We start from the raw sequence: 17,656 nt of genomic DNA on the forward strand, positions 1-17,656 counted from the left end.
CTAGTGAGAGGTGATAAACTGTACACAGCCTTATGGTAATACTTTAATTTCACTCCTCATGTGTGATACAGAGTGCTAATACTCAGCGCAGACCTTGTTAAGTAATGCAGGATACCCACCCTTGTCCTGTGCTGCATTGATCCAAAGAGTTTATCCCCATCTTTCTCCATTTCCTAATAAAGCAGTTGGCAAAATCTGGCATTTGGCACCTGATAGCAATGCAGATCCTGCACATAGATCACATTTTCTGAGTTCCCTGTGAAGTTGCTAAAAGGAGAGTCGTGAAGATTTTATGACAGAAAAAGGGCTTAAGATTCGATCCATTGTTCCCATTAATTGGGAATCTCATTCTTCATGTACCCTAATTTGGGATCACTCCTTTTCTCTGCCAAGATGCATTACGAGGATGTGTGGTAGTGGATGTTTATGTTGAATGTACGGTGTAAAGTCAGGATCCAGGTGTTGTAGGTATGCAAGTCATAAAGAATCCTGAGAATTTGTTTCTAAACCTCTGAGTGGAGAATGAAAGTCCAACTCAGAGCCCACATGTTCCCTGCAGCTCCACGATGGCTGTAAGGCACCGAGGCTTGTGACGCAGCTCCACTTCACCAGCTGGCCTGATTTCGGGGTGCCTTTCACACCGATTGGGATGCTGAAATTCCTGAAGAAAGTCAAAGCGTTGAATCCTGCCCTCGCTGGGCCAGTTGTGGTTCACTGCAGGTAGGTCGGTGTTCTTCATGCGGTTCTGCTTGTTTGGCCTGGAGCTGGGGGGCAGAGCATGGAGCCTAGAGATATATTTCCTGTTAGCAGGCTATGAAGTTTGTGTGCGCTTATGTGTATATATGCTGAGCTTTCTTAGAGCTGGTTATAAGAACAATTCCAAAAGATCCGTCTTTGCTGTCACTCCAATATTCAAACAGAAGGTTTTATTTTATCCGTGAGTGATCTTTGGTATAAATATGTCCTTTGTCAGAATACAGCCTCGTCATTACGAATCGGTGACCTTCGCCATTAACTGCTCCTCTGAGAATTCATCCTCCACTTTTCCCACAGCAAAATCAGTTTGCTGTGTAAATTGTTAAATGCCGAGAAATCTTGAAAGAAAGGCTTGCATTTAGGAGATTTAAATGCTGCAATGGGAGAAATGTACCACATACCGATGCAGAACATACTCCCACTCCTTCAGTTGCCAACACATGAACTTGTTGCATTAGAAGGTTCTGGAAAGTGTTTGGAATTGGATGTTAATGAAATCACAATTAAAGAAAAGAATTCTAAAAGGGCCTTTTTACGAACAATTATGGTATCGAGATTGAAGTAAGAAGAGAAGAATGATGGCTTTGTCTTTCGGGGTTTTGTTTTCAAGGCAATGGTTGTAGATTGATGTCTTTCTTTCTTTTCTGTTGCTTATTTTGGATATCCAGAGGACACTGGAGAGTCATTGTGTGCTGTTGGATGCAGCCCATTTGTCCTGCCTGGCCCAGCTTCTGGTTCTTGGTTTTCTCTATTGACCTTTCTGGGCTAGAATTTGTCTTCTCCCTTGTGTGCTGTACATAGGATTCTTGAGAAGAACTCTTGGAAGGAGTGAGATTTTTAGTAGTGTCACGCAGCCTTTCCTTAGGGAAACCCCTTTGCATGATGTTCTGTGGAGACCAGTGCTGGATTTGAGCATTATTTGCACAAGCAGGAAATCCTGTGCTTAACTTGATCAACAGAAGTTGAGCCAAAATAGAGATAAGTGTAAAATATCTCATTAAAGTCTTCAGAGATTTCAGTCAGCCTGTCCAGCGCAGCGATGCCATGACGTGTGGGCTGGGTGATAGTGCAGAGCTGCAGTGTGTGCTTGAGGTGACGAGTGAGGAAGGTGACACTTGATTTCCATCACAGCCAGGATATGACACTATTGAATTGCTGGGAAAAGGAAAGGGAAACTCATCGATAAGAAGCAAACGTGCTTCTTTTTTTTTTTCAGTCAGCTTTTACAAGAATACCATCCAGTCATCCTAAGATGTAACTGAGTGAGGGGGGGCCCCAGAGAGGGTCATGTGGGGAAAAGCAGGGGACTTTCAAGGCAAGCATGAGGGTCAGTAGGGTGAGCAGCCTTTGTGGGTACGTGGTGGGCTTGTCAGCAGCATGGAGAGGTCACATGTGAGTGAAAGGAAGCAAGAGGGAAGGGAGGCTTGGCGGTAGGAAATGGCCACAGGCAGAGATTATTGGCGGGGTGATGTTTGTTTGCTTGCTCCCTGATATTATTTACAACCTGACTTTTCCTTGCTGAGAGTTGAGCTGTATCTTTGGGCACATGGGGATGGAGGGAGAGATGTGTGTCATCGATTGGGACCTTGCTGCAGTGGCTGTATGAAGTAAGCTAGCAGAAGGTCAAAGGAGAGCTGTGAATGCCTAGCACAGGATGCCATGCCCTTTTCCTCTGAAAGGAAGAACTGGAAGTCGCTGGAGTGATGTAATTTGTGAGAATCTTGCTCCCTCTTGTGGCTCTTGGAGGATGTCTGAAAAAAAGCAAAATTGGAATAGCAGTGTTAGGAAGGGTAGAAGTCGGAGCAAGTTACTGTATGTAAGGAGTGTGGAATAGCAGCCATGCAGAAAAGAGGTAAAAAGAGCATTTCAGTGCATTGGGAGCAGCACAAGTTCTACCTCTGTCGTTGGTGTAGCGATTCCTGCAGACTTTGTTGTTCAACTGAGGGATTTCTTTGTCTTTTGTTTCCTTTTTGAAGCGCTGGCGTGGGCCGAACGGGCACGTTTATCGTTATAGATGCCATGATAGACATGATGCACGCTGAGCAGAAAGTTGATGTCTTTGAGTTTGTTTCAAGAATACGTAATCAGCGCCCGCAGATGGTTCAGACTGACGTAAGTAGCCATCGGAATTACAGCTTTCCAAGTTTCAAGCCTTCATCAACACGAATAATGTACATCTCCACTGTGATGTATATGTGAGTGTGCCCTGTTCCATTGCACGCCTGGATAACTGGAACAGGAGCAAAGTCTCCTTGATCTGGAGGGCGGCAGCCCTGCCTGCAGCAGAGAGGGAACTGGGGGGTGATCTTTATGGTCTGCTCCAACCCAACCATTCTATGGAAGGTAGCATTGGGAAAGGAAATAGAGGCCTTGGCAGTAAAGACCACACCATGAGGCATGTTATCTTGTGGTATGTCCAGGCTCTCTCCTTGCATGATGGAATGGAGTTGTAAAGAACACGAATGATGTAACAGGAACTCAGTTTTAGCCTTACGTGTGTGTTGGTGATCAGTAGCCTGTGGACTGAATGAGACAGATGAAAGTGCCAGATGTGAGATTGTTTTGCTCCATTGCCTCACGGGATGCTTATATGCCTGTTGTTTGTTCCAGATGCAGTACTCCTTCATTTATCAAGCCTTACTTGAATACTACCTCTACGGTGACACAGAACTAGATGTGTCATCCTTGGAAAAGCATCTACAAACATCACACAGTGCAGCACCAAACCTTGTCAAAATAGGGCTGGAAGAAGAATTTAAGGTAAGTAGGAAAGGCCTTTGCTCTGTGACTTTCAGGTGTCAAAATATTCACAACAAAAAGGCACTTCAGAAGCAGAACAAGTGCAGCCTTAAAAGAAGAGGGCTGCCCAAACTGAGATGCCAGTTATATTTTCTGCTTGCTGTGAGTTGGTCCAATGGACTCAGCAATGGGGATGCACTCAGGCCTGCATCATTTGATGGGCTTTTTCCTCTATGCGTTTGGTTTCCTTATAAAAAGAGAAATGGAATTATTCTTTTGGTCTTGAACTGGATGCCAGATCAGATAAAGCTGGAGGATGGAGCTGGATTACATTGACCTAATTGACGTGTCAGCAGAAATGTTAACTCGGTCACTGCTGCTGGCGGAGTGAATTATGGAGAATTTTCACATCTTGTGCTGAACACTCACAGCTTCAAGGGGGGAAACAAGGCAAAAGGAAGTGCTTCATGGAGAAACCCCTAATGGAGAAACAAATGATGTGATGGCTAAAGTATTTACTGTAGATCTAAAGCATTAAATCACTTCAGTCATTCAGTCAAGTGCTTTCAGTGTTTGCTGCATTTCTCTTTTAAAGAATTAATTTAATCAGATATTGGGAAGTGGGAGAAGAAAATGAAGTAAAAGTTCGGATGTCTGACACTCGGAGGGGAAACAGGCAAGCAAATACGTAGGGATTCTGCAAAAATTAGAATACTCAGTGTTGTTTTTTGCTGTGCACTGTGCTAGAAAGGCTTTGCAGAAAGCTTGCAGAGCAATGTTCAGTTCTGCTGTGTGTTCTGAGAGCATTAAGATGGCCCAGAGGCATGGAGCTCATCCACAGCGAGGAACAGAAGAGTCCCTTAACCTGTGTGGGACTCTGACATGCACACTGTTAACCGCAGTGTTACACGGTAGCTGAAAAGCCATTTCTGAGATGTGGGAATTTCTTTTCAGTGGTTTGTTGGTGGTACTTGGGTTTTTACCAAGGAATTAGGACGTGCTTCTGAAACTGAACCACCTGGCGAATAGAAAACTGCTTGAAAAACTGCTTGCAGTTTGCAAATTACATTGGAATTAATGTAAACTGAAGTTATGTGAAATAGCTGCTGAAACACATCCCTGTCACTGTGGTGGTTACCTGGCAGATCCCTCCAGCAGAAGCAGCTGGTTGCTGTCAGATCAGTTGGCACAACTGTGCTTGTGTGTCAGCTCTGCTGTTACAGATTGGTGGGGCAAGGGCAGTGCTTGTCTTCTGTGTCCTGTGTGTGCTCTCATCACTGAGTAAATAGAGGGTGTTGGTCACTGCAGCAGTGAAGGCACAGATACGTGGAGCCCAATGAGCAGCCCCTCAGCTTGTTCAGCCTTCTGGTGCCCGTCGGTGTGTCACAGAGTTCTAATATCTAAAAAGAAAAGGATTGTTAATAAAACAAATAAAAGATTGCTAGTAGGAACGGAAGGAATATGAGCGCCTGTGAGTTCAGTGTGCGTTTCAGTGATAGGGGAAGTGGAGGTTTTACAAAGGAAAGTGGCGTAGAACTTGAGAAGAGCATGTGAGTGAGCAGGCTGCTGGGTCACACTGGGCGTGTGGAGCTGCTGGTTGGACACGATGATGTTAGTGGTCTTCTCTATTATATCTGTACACACAGGGCAGCAAAGCGGCTTTCACAGAATCACAGAATGGTTTGGGTTGGAAGGGGCTTCAAGGATCATGAAGCTCCAACCCCAATCCCCACCACAGGCAGGGCCACCAACCTCCACATTGAATACCAGCCCAGGCTGCCCAGGGCCTCATCCAGCCTGGCCTTGAACACCTCCAGGGATGGATGGGGCATCCACAAGCCTCTCTGAGCAGCTGTGCCAGCAGCTCACCACTCATAGATGGTCAGCTAATTATGACCGTGCTATTGGTCTATACCCAATGAGCGATCCTCTGGGTACAGGTTATGAAGAATATAACGAAATAAAAATCATTTCTGTTTTAATTAATCCTCGTCCTTGTTTGATTGCTTAATTACAGAAATTAACGAACGTTCGGATAATGAAAGAGAACATGAGAACTGGCAATCTCCCAGCAAATATGAAGAAAGCGAGAGTCATCCAGATTATCCCGTGTAAGACGATTGACTTTGTATGTATAGAGACAGGTGCTGTAAACAGGTGTGTGGTTATCCTAAGGTTGTCATGAACGTTAAGTTAGGCCTGTATGCTGGTGGCAGCGTGCCTCGTATCAGAATGTGGCTGTGTTGGGTAAGTCAGGGACAGAGTGATGTCCTTATAGAGCATCTGTACCATTCCACCTACATGCTCCAACATACCTCCTGTACGATTCCTTGCCTGCTCTGGAGCAGTGCTGCAATGCCTGCACACGAGTGTGAGCGTTACACCTTGCGTGCTATGTGAATGCAGAAATAATCCACAGGAAAACTACTGCCTTCCTCCTGAGTAAGATCCTTAAGGCACCTTGTCTGGCTTTTGGATGGGCAGTGTGTCCTTTCACATGTGTAACAGTGGAATGGTTAACGTACGGTTAGCAATGAAATTGAATGAATGTTTGTGTTTGTTTTTTTTTTCCTTCCAGATGATTTTAACAGAGTGATTCTGTCAATGAAGAGAGGGCAAGAGTACACAGACTACATCAATGCTTCCTTCATAGATGTAAGTATAAATGTTGTCATTGTATTTAAGCTACAAGTCAAATATTATACTGCTTCTTGCAAGTCTTCTTCAAGAGCTTCAGCCAAGTTGGCTTATGAAGAGCATTAGTTTTGTTTGGGCTTGGCTTATGAGAGTTCCCAAATGAATTCCTGATCTTCAGCGGTCTGAACTCCAGTTTAAATGTGGTGTAATTTAAATGTTCCTGTTGTTGTTGGATTTATAAACTATAGTTCGTACTAAATCTTAAGCAAAGCAGGCAGAGAACCAGACTCACAAAGCAGCAAACATCCTGCGGTTCTCTTGCCTGTAGTCAGGTTAATGAGGAGTCTGACCGTGTAGCTTTCTAACTCAAATATGTACTTGCCCCTCTCCACTTTTATCATGGAGAACAGCTCTCATAGTGTTTGGGAGCCAGCGCGTACTGAGGGGACCTGCATTAATTTCCAGCTTTGTTTCTGGCTTCCTGATGGAACCTGGGCAAAATTTTCCACTGTTAAGTTTGTTTAAATGTGAGAATTAGTTATATCCTAAAGCAGTAACTGAGGATTGTGGATACTCTGTGGTGTGATCACATCAGTATGGGAATAGAACCGTAGCTCAAAAAATGAGTCTAATGTTCGTTCCACAGTAAAGGTAATGAGTGCAGTTGTTAATAATCTCCTTGTGAAAACCTTCAGCGCTCACAGTAGAACTTCATTCCGTCAGCCATGACTGTAAAAAGTCATAAAGTAAGAGTCAGGATCATGAATCTTCATTTCTAAGACAAGGTGAACTAATGAGGACAGTGAGCAGCAGGAGCTGATGGTTGCCTTTAAGCCAGAACCTGTCTTGAGCCCCTGATGTCACTGGGGCTGCTTCTGTGTTACTGCTGTGACCCATAGACTCATAGTATTGAGAATGTTGGTTTTCACATCTCATGTCTGCACGTGTGCATTTCAGTGCTGGGGGGGTGAGCAAGAACCGAATGGGCTCTGTGTCCCCAGAGCATGTGAAAGATTTGGATGATGCTCATATTGTGCAACAGCATGTCTCGTGTGGACAGCAGCTGAAATGAGGCTGTTGCTGCAGCCTCTGTCTTTGCTGCTATGATATACAGTGTACATACCCTGGCCTTTCTCTGCAGGGCTATCGCCAGAAGGATTACTTCATTGCCACGCAAGGACCGCTGCCCCACACCGTGGAGGATTTCTGGCGGATGGTGTGGGAGTGGAAGTGCCACACCATTGTCATGCTCACAGAGGTGCAGGAGAGGGAGCAGGTGTGTGTCCCGTGGCTCCATTTTATAAATGCAGTTCATATGAGTCTTCACACAAGATTAACACTTTGCCTACGAATTCCAGCAATATAAGACTTGTTGCCTTTTCTTGAATTTCTGTGATTCTATAGATATCAGGAGGAAGTTTTTCACCCAGAGGGTGGTGACGCACTGGAACAGGTTGCCCAAGGAGGCTGTGGATGCCCCATCCCTGCAGGCATTCAAGGCCAGGCTGGATGTGGCTCTGGGCAGCCTGGGCTGCTGGTTGGTGACCCTGCACATAGCAGGGGGTTGGAACTGGATGAGCACTGTGGGCCTTTTCAACCCAGGCCATTCTAAATGAGCTCTTCCTTCACTAGTAGGTGTAGGCCAGTGTTGCTGCTGTTGCTTGATTTGTCAGACAAAAACACCTATGCTATAGAAATGGTTTCCAGAGGACCCAGTTTGCTTTTTTAAGCACAACTCTTAGGGATGCTTGATGTGGATACGTCTGAAAGAGCTCTCTGGGGTCTGAGAAGAGCCAGACAATGCTTTCTTGAAAACTTCACTCCCTGTTCTGTCTCTGTAAGCTTCTGAACCTCTTCTCTGCATCCTCTGTCATTCATTAACGAAGAGAACAGCATCTCCCTGCCCTGAAGTGTTCACCTCATACTTCAGTGCTGTTAAATGATTTGTTGTTGTATTGCGTGTTTTTAACAACCCTGCACTGCTTGTAAGAGTTCCTTAGTTTTCTTCTGGTCTATTTATAAAGCAGTATTTATCAGCTATGACTTCTGCTCCCTTTCCATCTTAATGCTGTATGTTACAGTAATGTTTTACTAATATGTTCTTGGGCTTTATCCTTTTCAATGCAAACCGTCCAGAACACAACCCTGAATCAGAAGCTGATGGTGGTGTAGATAACTGGAAAAAAACGAATCAAGGAATACTTACAATTCTCTCTCCCATTCTGCAGGAGAAGTGCTGCCAGTACTGGCCATCAGAGGGCTCAGTAACTCACGGAGAGATAACTGTAGAAATCAAGAATGACAGCCTTTTAGATGCCATAAGTGTAAGAGACTTCGTAGTTACGTATAATCAGGTACTGTTCTTAATTATATGAGTTGTTTGTTTGTCCTAAGCAGTTCATAAATGTGATGATGTAACTTAAATGCTGGAATTTCTGCCTAAAGACAACTGCTGTCACATATCATCTGGCATGTAATCAGCCAAGAGGAAGCTTTTATATGGAACACTTGCATGAAGTGTCATGAAAATCTCAGTCAGTAAAACATGATCAATGTAAGGTGTGGGTTTTTTGGTAGCACTTTGCTGTGCTTTTCTTCTTGCCTTTTCTACCATTTCTTGTGTACCTATTACTGAAAGCTTGATTCAAGACATTAAAGTCCTCTGAAGCTTTTTAGAGCACACATACTTACCTCTGCTTGGCAGCTTCCCCTTCATGCACCTCTGCTACAGGCATGCTCTACCCAAACCTGTTTTTGAACTTGCATGCATCTCTTCACTCACTCCTTCATTTCATTTGGAACTGGTTTGCATTGCTACCTTTGTGGGGAAAAAAACCCACAACAATTACTTCCAGTTTAGAATATCATGAATTTAACCAATTGTACTGCATCTGATTTTATGCACTTAGCTAGTTGGCGTATGCAGAGCCAAAGCACTCTGAAGTGCTGTGTGTTCCGTTCCATAGGAGGATGGTGGATAAGGTGTGAAGAGGCAGTGCTTCGTGTGAAGTCTATTCCCAAACATCCTATTTAATTGCATATGGAATAATGACAGAACATTCAGCTTGCCTGGCAAAGTTGGCAGGGTGGCAATGCTCGCTTGAACTTTTAGGGCTGCTTTTAATCAGCAGACGTAAAGGCCAGACAAATAGTGTTAGCTTCAAGCTAAGAATTAGTGTTGTGCAAAGAGGAATGAATTTCGTTAAGCTCTTCTTACTTTTGGACAGTTTGGCTTTGATACACAGTAAGTTTTCAGCCACTGGCACTCAGGATGCATAAGCTTTAAGTACATCCTTAGAACTACCCAGATGAAACAGCTGTGCAAATGGAAAAGAAAATTAGAAGCAGCTTACAAGCACTTTGAATGTAGAAACAGAGCTCTTACCAACACATTACAGACCAAGCTGAAAATAACCCCCTTTACCTTTTTTCTTTGCATGCACGTAGGGTAACCAAGAGAAGCAAAGCAGGCTGGTTCGGCAGTTCCACTTCCACGGGTGGCCAGAAATTGGAATTCCTGCCGAAGGAAAAGGGATGATCGACCTGATTGCAGCTGTTCAAAAGCAGCAGCAGCAGACGGGGAATCACCCAATCACGGTGCACTGCAGGTGAGGCTCCTTCTCCTTCCCACAGTCAGCTAAGTGCGAGGCTTTCTTATTGTCCCATCTGGCTGCTGTTAGGGCAGCTCCCCTTTGTAAGCCAATGGGCTTCATCCCCCAAAATGAAGAAATATAAAGCAAAGATGGAGAAAAGAAAAAGTTGGCATGTCTCTGACCTCAGAATTGATCATTTAATTCCTGGAAGAAAACACTTCCAAAACACTATCAAAACAGAGAGATGAACCTGAGTGCTGCAAGAGTTAGAATTAGGCTTGACTTTGTTAGAGCTGTTCTTTGCAATGTATGCTGACTTCTGTTTTGTTCTGAAGTGAGTTTTAAAGAGTTTCTGAAGAGTCTTGACCTGAGAAGTATGGTCTGTGTTCTGGCTATCTGCAGCATCATACGTTTTCAGGTGCTGCTGAAGCAAAAAGATCCTGAAACCTCAGTTTTGTTGGAGTTTTTTGGTCATAGGGATCGTAAACAGCATGTGTTAGTTGCCAAAGCTTTCTCCTCTTTCTTGCTTATGCAGTGTTTTGCTCTTTGCTGTTCTCATGTGCTTTTCCTGGGACATTTTGTGTTCCCCAGCCCTGTGGTGGCTGAACTCAATGACAGCAATGATATTTTAAGTTTGATTTTTCCATTTGACCAGTTTGAACAGCCACTTCTTACTGAAAAACTGGAGAGGTAAAATTGTGAGCGATGGTGACGGTGGATAAAATATCAAATAGATCCAACCAATAAAATAAGAGGTAAAAGCAGTTGTTGTCTTTGATATACATGAATTAGATACAAGAGATGGGTGAGGTGCTGGTACAGCTGCCCAGAGAGGCTGTGGATGCTCCGTCCATCCCTTGAGGTGTTCAAGGCCAGGTTGGATGGGGCCCTCGGCAGCCTGGGCTGGTATTCAATGTGGAGGTTGGTGGCCTTGCCTATGGCGGGGGCATTGGAGCTTCATGATCCTTGAGGTCCCATTCCAACCCAGGCCATTCTGTGATTCTAAGAACTATCTGGGGTATGTATTGCTGCTGCTACTTTGAGCTTTTAGAATTGCAACCCTTCTGAGGCATTGACTTCATTATTTGATGTGAATTTTTCCTGGCTTTTTCAAACCATACTGTCACAGTTAAAAAATAGGGGGAAAAAAAGTGGAACATGAAATTAACTTTCCTGTGAGAAGTGACTGAAGGAACTGGGGCTGCTACCTCCCCTATGCAGTGTACTTGAACCTCTCCATGAAGTCATACCTGAGGTTTCAGATGTAAATGAATGTAAATGTATGAGTAAGTAAACACATCTCAAGTCCAAGGCAGGTTTATGGGAGTTCTCACTTAAACTTGTGAAAACTCCACTTCATTTTTTCCAATTATTACTGAACCCTTCCTGAAACTGCATAAAACAATGATTCTTCAATGGGACAGAGGCACAGCCCTAAGTGGATTAGATGGGATTTGCTGACTGAGTTGCCAACAGAATTCAAAGGCAATCTGTGCTGAATCCAAACTCCCTTCACTTCCAGTGTGTGTCTCCCACTGCCTTCTGTTTAGCTCACAGCTCCCATGCTTTCCTCTCTTCACTGTCTCTTTCTGTTCTGTAATAACCAACACCAGACTGCAGGGTTGTTTGAAGGCCCCTTCCTTTTGCCTGCTGCCCAGTCCATGTCCTTTCAGAGCCTCCTTGGCTTTTGAACGTGTCTCAAGAAGAGAATCAAAGTGAAAAGTTATCTTTCCTTAAGATAATGGTTGGAAGAAGTGCAGGGAGAGAAGCAGGTACGAAAAGAGCAGTGCCATGTTCCCTTGAAACAAATCTGCTTCTTTGTGGTATTTCAAATGCAGTCCTCCATACAAAAAATTCTCCAGCCAATGTAAAACAAACTCTTTAAAGAGATGCTGAGATTGTGCTTTGGGAAGAAAGGAGGTGAGTGTTCAGCATGAGGAGTGTGAACATAAACACAGGGAGAGCAGTGTGTGGTTGAGCACCCTGTGCATCTGGGGTTACTCCATATCTTTTTCCTCCTCTCTTTGGAGCTGTAGATGGAGGACGTTGCTTGTGGGTTCCTTTAAAAGCCGCATACAGTTACTACAGACTAGCTAAGGACAATTAAACCTCAGCCCTGTTAGATTGCACCTTTGTCCTTAGTCTGATAAAAGTAATTGTCGGAAGGGAGGGATGCATCCCATGCAGCATTCCTGTTTGGTTTTCCTCCAGCTGAGGATACATGCACTTGCACTGAATCTTTTCACAGGGCTGTGCTTATCAGATGTTTTTCCATTTGATGGTAATAAAGTAGAAGCAATGACACGTGGTTACATTTCACCTGCTTGTAAATTATTAAAAAAAAAAAAGAACACATTAAATTTTTAAATTTGATAAATTATTTTCTGTTTCTCCTTGTTATGCAATCCAGCGAACCTTCCTTCTACTTCAGCTTACCACCGAGTGCTTAATTCCAGCCTGTCTTTAGTGACTATTCCCTATCAAAGCCATTGGCCTGGCAGTGCACAGCCGCTGCTGATGGATTGTTTTGGTTGTGTTTGTGTGTGTATCACATGGGCCACAATTCAATTAGAGAAAGCCCTTCACTTGGTTTTTTTTTGGCTCTGATGTTACGTATCGTAAGTCAGGTAACAGTCGCTCTAATCTATTTTGCTGGCATGGAATTGTGGTCTGAAGGGAAGAAAAGGGCAAAATATCCTGAGTGAAGCATGGCAGAACAACAGGAACCTCAGTAACAGGGGATTACATTCGGTTGCTTGCTGTAATCAGGCTAGAGGCAGAGCAATCGCTTCTATGTAGTTGTATGTAATATCACCCTGCGTGCAGACTTGCATGTATTTTCCTTGTGTTAGCTTACGTGTTCGAAAAGGAATCATTTAGCTTGTGAGAGCAGTTACAGTCCTTTTTGTTGGGTTGGACACTGTTCATCAAATTGCTTTGGAATAGTAATTCTGGTGAATCATAGAATGAACCCTAGAATTGTAGAATGGCCTGGGTTGAAAAGGCCCACAGTGTTCATCCAGTTCCAACCCCCAGCCCAGGCTGCCCAGAGCTACATCCAGCCTGGCCTTGAATGCCTGCAGGGATGGGGCATCCACAGCCTCCTTGGGCAACCTGTTCCAGTGTGTCACCTCCCTCTGGGTGAAAAACTTCTTCCTCATATCCAACTAAACCTCACCTGTCTCTGTTTAAAACCATTCCCCCTTGTCCTATCACTGTCTACCCTCATAAACAGCTGTTGCCCCTCCTGTTTATAACAGGGACTCCAGCTCCTGCCTGGCTCAGAATTCATTTGGATTCATTGTGGCTCCCTTTCAGCATGGCTGATGTGACAAAATCAGCTGCTATTAGTATTTGGGTATTCTCTATTCAATGTTGTCTTAGCAGTTTTTATCCTGCTGTATGCCAAGCGGATGTGTTTGTGTTGCAGTGCCGGTGCTGGAAGGACAGGTACATTCATTGCACTCAGCAATATTCTGGAGCGAGTGAAGGCTGAGGGGCTCTTAGATGTATTTCAAGCTGTGAAGAGCTTAAGACTGCAGAGGCCACATATGGTGCAAACACTGGTATGGTATTTAACAATCCGAATCTTTCTCAAAGGATGTGTGTTTGTAAATATCCTTGTGGGAGGAGAACAAAGGGGGATTGTTGCGGGTTGAAATAAATAATGGATGACGGCTGTGTGTGTACAAGGTATCAGAAATCTGTAGCGTTTCCAGGTTTGTTTGGGTTTTTTCTTTACCTTTCTGAAAATAGAGCTTGGCTAAACGGCCCGTGCTTTGTTAGGAGCCGGTGAGGTTAAATGAACCAAAGTCTTGTTGTTGTTGTGGATGACAAAGCTCTCAAAGTAAATGGCTTTTAAGCTGTTTCCCCATAGCTCAGTTCTTTCTTAAATCCAAATGTCTGGGCTTTACGGGTTTGCAGTTGTCATAGGGAGAAATGCTGACTTTGGTCTGAGGGTTTTCCTTACTGAATAAACAGAAGAACAGCTGTGGATACATTGTTTCAGAGATACATAGACATGCTGATACTTTGTATATAGGTAACAGTTTCCATTAGAAACTTCATTAGAAACAGTGTCTGAGAGCAGCTTTCCCAGGTAGGAATCTTCTCCTTGTGGACTGGGGAAGGGGCTGAAGAGCTCCGCCTGGGTTATCTGCAGAGGTGCAGAGCTCCCATCATTGGGACGCACAGCGCTAGGCCAGTGGATAGCTGTGTGTGTGGATACGTATCGACAGCGTTTACCAATGGAGCTCCATTTCAGGGGAGAATAGTGAACTGGGAAGTTGTTTTTTTTTTTCATGTTCTCTCCATTTGAAGTTGTGTTGTCACACGGTTTCTGCTGTGAAGCTGTTAAAGCCTGGAGTTAAGCAGACAGGCTCCCTGGGGTGCCCAGGAAGCACGATGGGAACAGCCCGGTGCCATCAGCAGCTCAGCCTGAATGAGAAGACAGGTTTAAGAAGTGATGTTCATTTGAAGAATTATCCCCTAGAAAGCTGCAATCGTGTTAACTGACAGGCAAGAATCAGCCTGTTTGACAAGAGAGAGGTACCACTGCTTTTATTAAAGGAACAAATCAGAATGGATTCATCCTCAGCTGCTTCTGCACATAAAGGGGAAGCTGACAGCTTTGAAAAGGAGGATGCTGTGCTGCCGGTTCTGTGGGGTCGGGGTGTTCTCATTTGCCTGTTACAAAAAGTTGGTGGTATGTGAGATGAGAGAAGCCTCCTGTGTCAGTGGGTCAGTCCTCTGGTCCCCTGTCCGTGGTGACAGAGCTCTGCACAGTGACAGAGCTGGATGCAGAGAGAGAACAGACCCATGGAGCCGTGGGGTGCTGAGCAGACATGGGGGGAGGTGAGGCTGAACTGATGGGTGTTGCTGTGAGCTTCGAGTTAGAACACGCTGCCGTTAGCACTCTGATTTGTGTAACAGTGATTCATAAGATGTGATGCAACCCGAGTACATTGTGCTGTCTTCTTGTTTTTCAGGAGCAATATGAATTCTGCTACAGAGTGGTACAAGATTTCATCGACATATTTTCCGATTATGCGAACTTTAAATGAAAACCTTCTGCCTTATTTTTTAATTTGTCTGTATAAATAGTTGTATATGACATTAATTTATTCCGCGTCGTTTCGTTTGTCGACTTTGACTGTAAATAGGACCCCGTTTGCTCTAAAAGTTGCATTTGCTGTACAAAGTTATTTCTGAGAGATAAATATCTTCTAAAGCAAAGTATAATGTTCATATAGAGTATATCGCTATCAGATGGTAGAGAAACCTTTATTCTAAATAACAGTAAATTAATTCTAGGAGGTTTATTTCTTTGATTATTTCCTTTTTCCACTTTGCAGGTATTTATCAGCAGTGCCATTGCCCGGTTCGTGCGTCTTTACATTTATGTTTCATATTAAGATAGCGAGCTGTGGTACATCTGTTTAAAGGAACCATGTTTTGGCCATAAATCTTCCTTCACAGAAGTCAATAGCAAATGAAAAGGGATGTTTATTTGGGGCCGTGTTCTGATAACCTGCTGCTGCTCACTTGGGATTGATTTCATCGCCTCACTGAAAGGCAAAGGAACTGTTCCAGGTATCAGAATACGGCCCTCTGTGTGTAACATTGCAGTTTCTAAAGGCTGGTTGTAAGAACCTCCCCGTGGGTGGCAGCTCTGTGTTGAGTCCTGCTGCCGATAGGACACAACCATTCGGAATGGAGATTGGAATTGCTGGTTTAAATTAATGTGACTTTGTAAGTTCACATATTCCGTTCTTTCCTAAATATTACACCAGCTTTTAAATCAATCTAGAAGTACAATAACGTCAGTTTGTCACTATTGAGCGAGATTTTGCATATCAGGAGTGTATATCTAGCATTTGTCTAACTCAAGAGGCATTACAGCCCTGGTTGGCCATGGATATAGAGCTTCACCATGTACATGTGCATAATTTCCAGCTACTGTGAGAAGAGGACAGTAGTAAAGATGGACTCTCCTAGATTCAACAAGATTGTTTGTTAAAAGACTGGAAAACAAGAGAAGAACAGCGTAGCATGAGCAACGTGAAGAAAACTGCTTTATGTTCTTGCCTTCCCATGTGTATTATCAGCAAAGGGGGATACGTTTGTGTATAGAGATGTATTTTTAATGAAAGTACTACTGATAATATAATAGGGGAAATATGTTTAGAAGTCTTTATTGCATCCCCAGACAGGATGTGCTGGGGGTTAGAGAGGCCAAAACTTGCAGGGCGTCTGAATGTTGAACAAATGAAAAGTGTATATTTTCCACTCTTTAGAACGCGCATAGGAATCAATGAGCACAGAACAGGTGAATGTGTACTTCAGTTACCTAACGAACATGCAATAGTCCTGTCTTGTCCAGTTGGCTGGGTTTTATCAATGCAAACGTAAAAGCCTTACTTAAAGTGAAGCAACTGAAGTGGATCCTTCTGCCACTCCTGTGAGCATTTCTCCCAGCTGCTAACAAGGAGCATCACACCTTGCAGAGCCGCGAGGAGACCGGAGCGCCTTCTGCCTCTCCTCACTGTCATACTGAATGGAAAAGGTGAGGTTAAGAGCTTGTAAGCGCACTGCTCTGGATGCTGCCATTTCCTGCTTCTTGTCTTCCTGCTGATGCACTTCTGTGTTTCTTTGCACAGTTGTGTGCTTAAGGAGGTTGTTTAAAGAGTAAGCATTTGCTGTGACTTGCTGTTAGGAGATGCGCTCTGAACGCCAAGTGTTGACTAGCTGAGAAGATGGCAGAGTGCTCAAATGTTACCAGTAGTCACCGAATAACTTTGGTCTGAGACAGTGGGGCTTTCAATATGGAGGTAGAGAGGTTCAATGATCATAGAATGGCCTGGGTTGCAAAGGCCCACAGTGCTCATCCAGTTCCAATCCCCTGTTACCTGCAGGGTCACCAACCAGCAGCCCAGGCTGCCCAGATCCGCATCCAGCCGGGCTTTGAATCCCTGCAGGCATTCAGTGATGATAGAACAGAAGTCCAAGAAGTGTTTGCTGCTCTCCAAAGCAGTTTATCTTATGGTCCCATTTGTCCTCAGGAGCAATTGCAAACATTTAGGCTGAAGAAACCCACACCAATCACATAGTCCAGAAATCACAAATGTAGCTACGTAGTCGTGTTTATGTTTCTAATGATCTGAGAAGCTTGTTTTCTGGTTCCTGTGATGAGTATTGGAGAGGCTGCCCATTGCAGCATCCCCGTGGCTCAATGTGGACAACCTACGTTGCCTGGAATGACATGGAAACGCCAAATAGTGGATTAGAAGTCGTCCATTCTGATCTGTAAACGTGGTTTTGGTCACTGTGTGACCGGACTTGAGTGTTCTCACGTGTTAAGATCAGGTTCCAGTTCACCTGAGCAATCCCTTCAGTGCTTGGCTGAATTGGGCCTTAACGAGGAACGCTGACTGTAATTAGCAGTGGGTGTTTTTTAGGCTATTTCTACTTATGGCTTTTTTAAACTTCGAAAACCCGTCTTCAATCCTCACACATTTCCATCCCCCCCAGCACCATTTGTAATGTAAAGCTACTTGAAACCCTTCTCGTGTAACCCAACTGTATTTAATATGCCAGATCTTTCTAATATATGTACGGCTCATCCAGTTTCGCCTATTAGTGGTTTTTTTTTATGACATTTATAATTTGATCTCGGTGAATGTCGCTGAATTCTTTGTATATGCAAATCGCAAGATCCCGATGCAAGAACAGAGCTTTGTTTTCCCTCTCCAGCCGCATTACTCCCCTTAAATCTTTGCATTGTATTCCTGTGTGTGTGCTCGGACCGAAAACCCATTATCCCCATCAGTGGTTCCCAATGCTTATCGCCTGCCCCGCTGTGGAGGCGGCGCTGACTCCAGCCCTGACTGCAGCTCTGAGGCGGGGAGCGGCCCGTTTGAAATCAAACCCTT

General features: G+C 44.2%; 1 protein-coding gene across 6 annotated transcripts in view; it reads left to right on the top strand.

Annotated features, from left to right (window-relative positions):
- PTPRE (protein tyrosine phosphatase receptor type E) overlaps window positions 1–17,359 on the top strand; it is a 68,351-nt gene extending 50,992 nt beyond the window's left edge. For all 6 annotated transcript variants that reach the window (XM_072340263.1, XM_072340259.1, XM_072340261.1 and 3 more), the window contains 10 exons: window positions 560–720; window positions 2,733–2,868; window positions 3,367–3,516; window positions 5,513–5,606; window positions 6,074–6,150; window positions 7,274–7,408; window positions 8,361–8,486; window positions 9,580–9,740; window positions 13,156–13,291; window positions 14,714–17,359. In XM_072340263.1, the coding sequence (XP_072196364.1) occupies window positions 560–720; window positions 2,733–2,868; window positions 3,367–3,516; window positions 5,513–5,606; window positions 6,074–6,150; window positions 7,274–7,408; window positions 8,361–8,486; window positions 9,580–9,740; window positions 13,156–13,291; window positions 14,714–14,788 (1,251 nt within the window). In that variant the 3' untranslated portion in view covers window positions 14,789–17,359. The remainder of the gene's footprint in view (window positions 1–559; window positions 721–2,732; window positions 2,869–3,366; window positions 3,517–5,512; window positions 5,607–6,073; window positions 6,151–7,273; window positions 7,409–8,360; window positions 8,487–9,579; window positions 9,741–13,155; window positions 13,292–14,713) is intronic.
- Window positions 17,360–17,656: the final 297 nt, after the last annotated feature.

This window comes from Excalfactoria chinensis, chromosome 6 (assembly GCF_039878825.1).
Source record: "Excalfactoria chinensis isolate bCotChi1 chromosome 6, bCotChi1.hap2, whole genome shotgun sequence".
Taxonomy (NCBI): Eukaryota; Metazoa; Chordata; class Aves; order Galliformes; family Phasianidae; genus Excalfactoria; species Excalfactoria chinensis.